General features: G+C 47.8%; 1 protein-coding gene across 1 annotated transcript; it reads left to right on the top strand.

The window, feature by feature from the left end:
- Positions 1 to 4,534: 4,534 nt before the first annotated feature.
- On the top strand, positions 4,535 to 8,578 carry Magel2 (MAGE family member L2). Its single transcript, XM_035442474.1, has 3 exons — positions 4,535 to 6,406; positions 6,461 to 6,637; positions 6,800 to 8,578. The coding sequence occupies exons 1-3, from the start codon at positions 4,535 to 4,537 to the stop codon at positions 8,576 to 8,578; spliced, it is 3,828 nt and encodes a 1,275-aa protein (XP_035298365.1).
- The last annotated feature ends 2,627 nt before the right edge of the window (positions 8,579 to 11,205 follow it).

The following is an 11,205-nucleotide window of genomic DNA, read 5'->3' as shown; positions in this document are numbered from 1 at the left end:
CTTATTTGGTAACTACTGATTGTATAGATGATGAATCTAATTATCACACCCCATAAATATCTGTAATTTTATGACAATTACATTAAAATGTCCATCAGTATCAATTTGACAATAATGTAGTGCTCAGATTTGCCAATCTGAATACAGAATTATACAAACATCATTTCACATTCACTATAATACTATCATCAAAATGGCCAAACTCGCAGCATTCTGCAAAGCTGTGTGTATCTGGAATCCTTTTATATTGTGACAGAGTATAAAATTTCCTGACCCAACTGTGGTGATGGCTTCAGACTCTTCTAAAGAAAAACACCAGACCTTTGACCTCGCCATTCACTCCCAGTAATTTAGCTAAAATAAATGAAAGCATATGTTTCCAAGGACAAGGAAAGAAATTTACTAATAGCACTGGGTTTTAACTATCTCAGATACTAATAGGCAATAGTTAAATGAATTGTGGAGCTGCAAATATAATTTTCTCAATTTTAGAATTAGATAACAAATTTCCAATAGTAACAAAATGTCTATATCTTATAAAAGTACAACAAACAACAGAATCTAGACAAAAAATGATATACACCTAAAGAACAACCTAAGCAAATTAAACACAGGGCAGCTGAGGGAATGTTTGCCTTTGAAAGTAGAAAAACTGGGTATAGTTCCAAATGAGAGTTTCTTCAATAATTAAAATACCCTTTGAATGTTAGATACTACATGACAGAACTAATTAAAGCTATTTTAAATCTGTCTACAAAATTTTAAATATTGTATGTTAATTATGAAAAATGTTAATGGTTTAGGCTTACTAATTTAGTGATTAAGACTGCTGGCTTTGGCTACAAACATAATAAAAATATTAAAAATCTGCATCCTGCTTGCTATTGCCAAATCTTAACCAAATAAATTAACATTATGATCCTACACTATTTGTATACAAAATAAAACCAAATACGTAAGGGTTTATTTTAAACAATGAATACTGTATATAAAGATGCGGGAGTGATATTTCATCATGTAAAAATAATTCAATAAATAATACTTTGCTATATTAATGAAGCCCTTATAATTTTTCTTTCAACTAAATTTATGTCTGATATTTCCAGTGTTTTGTTTATTTCCTTCCACAGTCTGTGTATCTGGAGAACATTCCCGGCTTTTTTTTTTTTCTTTCTTTTGCCACTGATGCCCCTTTAGCATGACAGCCACGCACTACTCATGTTCCACGCAGAAGTGAATGCTTCCCCATTTGTGTCAATTATGACCAATACTTTTTTTTCATGGTGATTCCTTGTTGCACTAAAAATCATTATATTAACATCTGTATAAATGAAAATAAGATCTTGCCTCGAAGTTTTTATTTGTAATTTTAAATGCAGCACATTCTAGGCATCAAGTGAATGCTTGACAAAAAATATTTCACAAAGAAGTGATTTCAGAGTTTGAGAAAAAAAATCACAACTTACTTCTCTCACTTCGGAGTATTATACAAGTCTGTCACATAAATTGGATGCATAGAGAATCAGCTTCAGTGTAGAGATCTCTCGGCTTCAGTCCACGGCCCCTTACTGCCCGCTCGAGGTTAGCTAGTGTGCTAAAGCAAAGCCCTAGTCTGCTCTCTAATCAAACACTGTTCCTGTGAGGCACGGGTGAGTTTTCTTTCTTCCATTTTTTTCAACTATTTTCTCACATCTATTATACAGTGATTTAAGTTATTGAAAGGACAGGCAGGTGCCAAAATTCCATGGATGTTTCGTATTCATTTCCATTATGTTTTCTATGGATTTTCTTGAATTTTCAAGCCCTTCTGTAGAGGAGGACGGCATGGCTCAGAGTTATTGAGGAGAAAGGCTGTACTCGCACAAAAGGCTAAAAGGGACTCTGAATGCTGGAAGAGTTCACAAAGAGAAAGGACACTAGGAATTGAGGTACAGATGTCCCTCTAGTCTGGAGACACTTGAATTTTTATGTTTTGAACATCATCCGTTTCAAAAAGGACCCACATGCTCCTTGGTATCTGGATACAATTTGAGATGGAGAACTCTAATTGATCAGCATATACAGATCTGTATTTTGAGAAAGTGCCCACCGTTCCCTGCCCCTCTACAATCTCAAAATACTCAATTCTCAATTTGTTCCATTGTTGACGTATTTTAGCAAAGAGCGGCCAGTGTACAGGTTGTGAGTTATTTATCGTTTGCTTCTAATTATACCTACACGTTTTTCTTTGTCTCCCTGAATCATTTCTAATCATTTCTTTCTAGCCTGTACATTGTCTGTTGACATAATCAGATGCTCTTTTCATAAAACAGATTTGATGGGATTCGAAGTCCAATAGCAGAACTATTCATTGATGTCGAAGCCAGAGAGAATAACCATGCCCTACTAAAAATCATTTGCCATGTGAGATGATCTACACTTTGGCAGACTGAAAGCTAAATCTGTCACAATTCTATAAAACAAATGGTTAGTGGGAGAACTTAATCCGATGTGTTTATTTATGTGAGTTAACATATGAGGGAAATGAAACCTTCTCATCAAACCACCCACAGTTAGAAACAGCCATGTGGCAGAGCAGATAATAGAGAGGAAAGGGGTTATGTGTTTATAGTTGGCTCCTCTCAAAGGATTCTGACCCCCTCTGTCACAATTCCTCTACAGATGGGGGCTGTGAACCCACAGTATGGACTGAAATCCGTGACAGCCTTGCCGTGTTCATTCTACAGAACGCTATTTCTGTCTTGAATGCCACGTACGCAACAACGATAGACCATCATGAATTGCTGTTATAACATGCTTTCAGAGGCCACAGAGTCTCCGAAATTCCACTTCCAAATTCTCCTCTAATTATTTAAGAAACAGTAGTCCTGGAGCACATTTCTTCTTTGCGGCCCACGAAAACATTTTTGAGGAACACTTGCTAAGTGTATCTTAGGAGTGGGGTGCAGCCTTCATCATCCTCTCCTGCCCCCTTGTGGTTTCCTGTCCTCACATTGGACTCTGGCACTAGGCAAACAGCCCCTTCTAGAAGAAGCATAATGTTAATTACCTTGTGAACATCCAGAAAATTCCCCAACTAAACTGAGATTGCTGCTTAATTTTCAGAAGAAAGGTGAATCCAATACGCAGTCATTTTGAGGTCTTCTGCTTTACCTGTTAACATGGCATGTGTCCTACTGTTGTGCTGATTTTTTTAGACAGTTTCTTGTATTCTCCATTTTTCTGCATATATTTGGAAGGATCTGCTAGCCTATTTGCTATTTTATGGCTCGTTGCTTCATGTTTGATGCTTAGAATGTCTTTCGCAATCTATTGCCTCATCTCACCCACTGCACAGGTGGATTCTCCCAAATTAAAAATGCCGCCTCCCTGAATTTCTTTTACCTAACTTCCAAGATTCCTTTTCTTTGCTCTTATTGACTCGTCTTTTTTCTGCCTGTCCCTGTGATGCTGTCACTATTATTCTTCTAGATGAATTTAGGGTCTTTTTTTCTCTCTTAACACATTCATTTGCGACTATGTTCACTACTGTTGCTCTGTTTTGATCAAAAATGGAAAAACTTAACTCCCAAATCCTCTGAATGAATACAGTAATATGAGACCACCTAGGGTGGCCCGGGTTGACTGCCTGATGTCTGGCAAATATTTATCAATCTGTTTTGCCCTGTGCTTCCTTCCCTCCATGTCCCTGAGGGAATAAACTACTCCTGGAAATTCACACTTTTCCGAGACACATACGTGAACACACTCTCCGTTTTTCTAAACCCTCATTAAATTGTAATAGCTGTCTGGTATAGCTCTCCGGTCCCTCTTACGTCAATATGCTTCATTTCTGAGCTCAGACCACACCACCACCCCCACCTTTGGACAGGTTCCATGTTACTAGTGGTCTGTCCCCACTTCATAATGCAGCACAGTGATTTTTCTAAAGTATAAATCTGTCCCTGTCATTTGCCTATATAAACTCGTGCTTAAAGAGTCCGAACTAGCTGAATTGGTTAACTACAGAACAGGAAACTGAACCATGTGTCAGTCAGGACTATGGTAGACGCCCCTCTGCACAATCCACTTGTGGTGGTCGGGGGCGTGGAAGGGGCGGGATCTAGCCCCCTCCCCCCTCCTTCTTACTGCGGAGAGCTGCAGAGCCAACCCGCACTCACTGCGAGCTGTGAGCTGTGAACTGCAGCTGCGCTGCTAGCAGTAAGCCAGTCACCCTGGCTGAGAGCTGCAGAGGAAGCCAGACAGTGCTCTTAGAGAACTGCGGTGCCAGCCAGACAGCTCTCCCGGAGAGCTGTGGTGCTGGCCCGGCAGTGCTTTCTGAGAGCTGTGGAGCAATCCTGGCAGCGCTGGCTAAGCTCGGCAGAGAAAGCCGTCAGCATTCTCCGGGAACGGCGAGGCGAGCCTTTCGAGGCTCGCTTCCTATTCAGCTTTCAAGCTGGAGGAGGATCCTGGACCGCCACCACGTCGGCATGCTCAACATTGGAAGAAAAAGCGCAGCAGTCGGAGACGGGCCGCCAGCAGTCAAGCAAGGGACATGTCGCAGCTAAGTACGAATACGGGTGACTCCAGCCCTCCGGAGTCCCCTATGCCTGCAGTCCATAGCCGCCCTACTGTTCTGATGCGGGCTCCGCCTGCTTCCTCCCGGGCTCCTCCAGTCCCTTGGGATCCACCTCCCGTGGACTTGCAGGCTCCCCTGACTGCTTGGCAGGCTCCTCAGCCTTCCTGGGAGGCTCCAGAGGGCCAGCTGCCTGCCCCAGTGCCTCAGCTGGCCCAACCTCCTGCCCTAGGGGCCCCAATGGTCCAGGCTCCGCAGCTGGGGGGGGCGATGGCCAAGCCTCCAACTCCTGGAGTCTTGATGGTCCATCCGCCTCCTCCCGGAGCCCCAGTGGCCCAGCCATCAACTCCGGGAGTCATGATGCTTCATCCTTCTGTCCCGGGGGCCCCTTTGGCTCACCCTCCTCCCCAAGGAACCCCAATGACACACCCTCCTCCTCCTGGGACCCCGATGGCACACCCTCTTCCTGGGACCCCGATGGCACACCCTCCTCCTCCTCCTCCTCCACCTCCTCCACCTCCTCCTCCTCCTCCTCCTCCTCCTGGGACCCCGATGGCCCACCCTCCTCCTCCTCCTCCTGGGACCCCTATGGCCCATCCTCTTCCACCTGTGAACCCGATGGTGCACCCTCTCTCTCCTGGAACCCCGATGGTTCATCCTCCCCAACCTGGAACTTCATTGCCATTGCCGCACGCTCCTATTCCGGGGGCGCCAATGGCCCAGCAACCAACTCCAGGAGTCCTGATGGCCCAGCAGCTGACACCGGGAGTCCTGATGGTCCAGCCTCCTGCTCAAGGAGCCCCGATGATCCAGCATCCACCGGCCGCCTTGATGTCCCAGCATCCAGCTTCGATAACTCCGATGGGCAAGCATCCAGGTCCTGGTGTCATGATGATCCATCCTCCAGGTGCCAGAGCTCCAATCATTCAGCCTCCAGTGTCAGGAGCACCAATGGCACAGCCAGTGCTGCCCCCAGCGCAGCCTCTGGTTTCATGGTCCCCGCAGGGTCAGCCTTTGATCCTGCAAATCCAGTCCCAAGTCATAAGAACTCCTCAACAGGTTCCCACTGTCCCATCAACACCACAGGTGCAGCTGGCCACAACCCCAGGCTGGCAAGTCACCACACCAAACTGGCAGGTGACCCCCCAGGGGTGGCAGGGGACGCCCTTGAACTGGCAAGCCGCACAGCTCGCATGGCAGGCCCCCACAATAGCCTGGCAGCCCCCCCCTATGCGCCAAGGGCACTCATCTCTTCGTTCTGGCCACACACCCATTCGACCTGGACCACCTCCAATACTCCGCCAGATACAACCTGTGATCCGTCAGACCCCAGCCTTGCTTCGGCATATCCCACCACTGATTCGCCAGACCCCTGCAGCTCTCAGACAAGCTTCACATGCCATAAGCCAGCATCCGCTGTGGCAAGTCCTGCCATCCCAACCTTCCCTGCGTCAGGCTCAACAGGCTCGTCTGCTGATCCCCAGGACACCGGGGACACACCACTTGCCTGCAGCACCACAAATTACTCAGATACACTTGGTGCCACAGGCAGGGCCACTGTCTATCCCAATTCCTTTGCCCCAGGCTGCCCCTCAGTCTGCTCCCCGAGCTGTGCATTGCCCATCAATCATCTGGCATGCCCCCAAAAGCCAGCCCCAGGTGCCAGAGGAGCTCCCTGTTCCAGAGGAGCTCCCTGTTCCAGAGGAGCTCCCGGTGCCAGAGGAGCTCCCGGTGCCACAGGAGGTCCCGGTGCCAGAGGAGGTGCCGGTGCCAGAGGAGGTCCCGGTGCCAGAGGAGGTCCCGGTGCCAGAGGAGGTCCCGGTGCCAGAGGAGGTCCCGGTGCCAGAGGAGGCCCCGGCGCCAGAGGAGGCCCCGGCGCCAGAGGAGGCCCCGGCGCCAGAGGAGGTCCCGGTGCCACAGCAGCTCCAGGTGCCACAGGAGCACCCGGTGCCACAGGAGCTCCCAGTGCCATTGGAGATCCAGGAGGCACAGCAGGCCCAGGCAATGGGCTGGCAGGCACCAAAGGCACCCACTCACTACTGGCAGCCTGAACCTGCCCAGGAGGCCCAGGAGCAGGGCCATGTGGAGCAGCAGCAGCAGCAGCCGCCGCAGCAGCAGCAGCAGCAACATCAGCAGCATCAGCAGCATCAGCAGCATCAGCAGCGGCGGCAACAGCAGCATCCCCGGCGGCAGCAACAGCAACAGCAGCAGCAACAACAGCAGCAGCAACAGCAGCCGCAGCAGCAGCAGCAGCAGCAGCAGCAGCAGCAGCCCTATCGGAGAGCTCGAGGTGCCAGGCAAGCTCACAGGGCAACCCAGCAGGCCCAGCCCACAGGCCTGCAGGCAGAACTGCCTTCTTGGCAAGGCCCACCCCAGGTCTTGCAGGCCCAGCCAGGAGCATCCAGAGCACCAACAAATTTTCCCAGGGGCCCCACTAGATCTCACATGACTCCTCCCTCAGGAGAACCTGGCCCCTCTTCTCTAGAGCCTCGGGGCCCTCCTAGAGATCGTAGGACCTCTGGAAGAGGCAGAAAGGGCCCTCCAAAAGAGCGCATGATCATTGGTGCCACCTTCAGTGCTCCAAGGGGAGCATCAGCTTCCAGGGCATACCTGCCAGCTGCCTGGGCAAATGTGTCTGGCCCATCAGAGACCTTAACTGCCACCTCGGGGGTCTTTCCATCTACCTCTCATTTTCAGCCTGCCTCTTCTAATGCCTTTAGAGGTCCATCTGCCACCTCAGAGAGCCCAAAGTCACTGCCATTGCCTCTGCAGGATCCTTATGCCTGTGTAGAGGCCCTTCCTGCAGTTCCCTGGGTTCCATATGCCGATGCGAATGCTTCATCAGCATGTAATGCTGTACCCACCATCCTGATGGTGACAGCAACTGCCCCCCAGGCAAGTGCCCCTGGCGCAGAGGCCTCCAAGACTGCAGAGCCACCACGGCGCTCTGGCAAGGCCACCCGGAAGAAGAAGCATCTGGAACCCAAAGAGGAGGATTGTGGCCATAGCATGGCCTCGCGTGACTGTGACTGGCGAGGCCCCAGACCCTGTGAGAATCCCAGGCAGAGTGACTGGGAGGTCCAAAGGGCTATGCAGCTTCTGGGGGACCAGGAATCCCTCTACACTCCACAGGGTCGTAATGACTGGGCATGCCCCAATAATTCTAGGGTTCCAAGGGGCTTCGATGGCCCCAGCACTTCACAGGACCAGAGGTTCTGTGGTGCCTCAGGGGGGTCTCAGTCATGGATGGTCTCTGAGCTCCCAAGCATCTCCTGGGGACCCAGTGCTGCTCTGGAGGACCCTAACGGGGAGAGTCAGCCATTGTCTCCCTTAGATGAAAGAGCAAATGCTTTGGTGCAGTTTCTCTTGGTCAAGGACCAAGCCAAGGTGCCAGTCCAGCTCTCAGAGATGGTAAATGCCGTCATTCGAGAATATAGAGATGAGAGCTTAGACATCATCAGCCGCGCCAATGCTAAACTAGAGCGCGACTTTGGGTGCCAGCTGAAGGAAATTGACACCAGAACCCACACTTACGTCATCGTCCAGAAGACGGACCCCCCTGAGTACAATGAGCTGACAACCCATTTAGACAGGCCAAAGTTCAACCTCCTAATGGTGGTTCTGAGCCTCATCTTTATGAAAGGCTACTCTATCAGAGAGAATCTGCTCTTTAGCTTTCTGTACCAGTTAGGACTGGATGTCCACGAGACAAGTAGCCTTTTCAGAAACACGAAGAAGCTCATCACCAGAGTGTTTGTGAGACACAGGTACCTAGAGTACAGGCAAATACCATTCACTGAGCCGGCAGAATACGAGCTTCTCTGGGGGCCCCGGGCATTCCTCGAGACCAACCGAATGCATATCTTGAGGTTTTTGTCCGAACTCTATGATAACCAGGCCCAGACCTGGACATGCCAGTACCTTGAGTCGTTGTCAGAGTTGGAATACAGGGACATAAACGAGGAGACCACTGACAGCGATGATGATTCCTATGGCCCCACCAGCAATCCCCATCCTCATTAATAAGTTTTACCTGGACAATCTTATCCCTGTTGGTACCAGGCCAAAGGCAACGGACAATGGGACAATGGGGGGTGGGGTGGGGGGGACACTCAGCTTTCTGATGTTTTTGTGATTGTTCTGTGTGTGTAAGTTTGAATTTTCAGCCTGTTTTTATATTTGCCAAAGCTTTTGTAAACTTGTGAGATATTGGTGTAAACTGACTGCTGTACCGTTTTGTATTTTGGCATCTGTATTTTTAAATGAGACCTGTGGTTCCCTTTTCTGTGTTCTAATTGTTATGTCATGGTATCAGAGTTGTGCTACCTTTGTGAAATGAATTGACAGTCTATCCGTCTTGTTCTGTTTATGTAAAACAATAGAATGTTCTTTGGTTGTGAATATGACTCATCAGCAAAACACTGTCTGGAGAAAAGTAAAGATCTATATCTATATAAATATACTTTTAGCATTACATGAAGTTTTTGTCTTTATTCTAATTTTGAACCAGGGTGGTGGGAGCCACCACACCCAGTGCACACACCCAAACACCAAGATTACTATCGGTGATAGTAAAACCCATGGGTGCTGACAGCCTCTCCCAAGGAAGAGTACTTCATTCACCTTAAAGTGCTGCCGTGACTGTGGTGGGTGGTGAAGCCAGAGATTTCCTTAAAGTGAAAGCAAAACTTCCTAAGTAAGACAGGCAGGCAGAATCAAGAGGGGTTTGTATACCCTCCATTATCTAATTTTCACAATAACCTTTCAAATTAGACGCCATGTCTAATTTGTAGGTGATGGCTATAAGACACAAATACCTTAATTAAAAGGCATATATGTGGTGGCACGCTGATAAAATTGTAATTCCAGGCAGAAAATCTCAAGGTTTTTTGGGGAAAAAAAAAAAAAACAAAAAAAACGGGGAATAATCTACCTCAGGACCATAAAAATCAAGGTTTACTCGCCATGCAAAAAAACTCCAAAGAGATCCTGGTCAGTCATGTGGCCCATAGAAAATGTCCAGAATCTAAAATGTGGACAGCATCAATGCACTACACTCGTACCAGAATGGAAACGTGCTCCCTTAACACATTAGGATCCCACCATAGAAGAAGAAGAGCAGAGATATAAGAAGTTATGTATTTTGCAGATTAGAGGTGGCCTCACAAGTGGAGGGCAGGCAACTGCAGGCCACCTCCTTGGGAGGTAGTGTTCTATAAAAAACCCCTGAGAGGGTTTTTTTTTTTTTCCTCCTGGGCACAGTGAGGAAAAGATGACAAGGCCTGGACCCCCAGGGAGAGGAACCTGGCAAAGGGCTTACCAGGGGTTTTCAGGGGCAGCGGCGGGGGGAGGGGAGGGGAGGGGAAACTCATGAACATGTGAATGTGGTACACAGGAAAAGACTGCCCAAAGGTCACAGCTTTTCCACAGAGAACTGCTGGCCACCTCTTGCTCTATCTCAAACAAGAAATCCAACCCCAAGTCTTCCCCATTCTTCCAGAAAAGCAGGGGACGGGCGCTGAGAGCAGCAATGATAGAACTTGTCTGCCACCTACTGGCGGTCAGCAGTTGCACAGTTGCTTCTGAGGCCATTGTCTCTCTAAGGCTTCCTTAACTTCACACTGGCGCTAATGGCTTTGTAACCTTTCCCATAATTTCGCTTCTGTCTGTGCCCAACAATTTCTCTCTCTTTTTTTTTTTTTTACATAATAGGCCAAAGTCAAACAGCACTTCATTGTCCAACCCAAGCTTCATTCAAGGATCACTAGCCTCCATCCTGTTGCACTGCCGCTTAGAACAAAGTAGCAAAGTCTATCCGGTCGTTGCAGAGCAACCTTTGTCAGGCATTGGCCCCTGTTCCACGCTTGACCTTCCTGAGTGCAAGTAATTTCGCCAAAGAGCCACTGTGACAATGCTTTACTAACATTTGGAGGGTTAGAGGACCCTGGCCGTCTAGTAATTCTCTATCTTTAGTGCTGGACAATATTAAAAGTATGCAGGGCCTTAGATGAGAAGAGATGTACCATGATGATAAACTGGTATACGGATCTAGTTAAACTTGGCATTTTATTATTATTCCTATGACTTCTTAGGGGAAAAAAAACTGTTTGTGTGTGGATACTAGATTAAGTTTCCCACACCTGAAAATGTGGAAGCTAGCTAACATCACCTGAGTGGGAAGCTGTACCCTGGGCACAGCTGGCTCCTACATGGGCTACAGTAGAAAAGTTCCTCGCCACATAGCTGATAGAAATGTTAATGGCTGGGAGCCTGTGTTAGATCGTAGCCCATCTGTGAGAAGCAATAAAAGACGCTTTTCTTTATGCATGCAAACCTAAATTATTCAGATATTCCAAAGGAGAGTTTAACACCTAACTTCCTGTGAAAAGCAGGAAGCAGAAACCAAAGAGCCAGGATATGTGAAAACAAAGTGCAGGAAGTTGGTACAAAGTCTAAATACTAACGTAGATATGCATTGTACAGAGCTTCTAGGCATCCAATGGAGGACAATAAAACACCCCTGAATAAATAAGTGGGAATAATTGGGCACAAAACCTATGAACAATAGCTCCTGAGCTCTTTTATCTCCCTCTAATTCAAAGGAGTATTATTAGATCACTATTGATTTCTATTGATTAAACTGGTGTGGA

The sequence above is a fragment of the Cricetulus griseus genome, chromosome 3 (genome assembly GCF_003668045.3).
Source record: "Cricetulus griseus strain 17A/GY chromosome 3, alternate assembly CriGri-PICRH-1.0, whole genome shotgun sequence".
Classification (NCBI taxonomy): Eukaryota; Metazoa; Chordata; class Mammalia; order Rodentia; family Cricetidae; genus Cricetulus; species Cricetulus griseus.
This window is presented reverse-complemented; position numbering and strand designations above follow the sequence as displayed.

What these genes read in the sequence shown, in the direction of transcription:
- Magel2 (XM_035442474.1), top strand. Translation starts at nt 4,535, where the DNA reads ATGTCGCAGCTAAGTACGAATACGGGTGACTCCAGCCCTCCGGAGTCC. An exon ending in AGGTCCCGGTGCCAGAGGAG is followed by an intron (nt 6,407 to 6,460) that starts GCCCCGGCGCCA and finishes GCGCCAGAGGAG; the next exon opens with GTCCCGGTGCCACAGCAGCT. An exon ending in AGGCCCAGGAGCAGGGCCAT is followed by an intron (nt 6,638 to 6,799) that starts GTGGAGCAGCAG and finishes CAGCCGCAGCAG; the next exon opens with CAGCAGCAGCAGCAGCAGCA.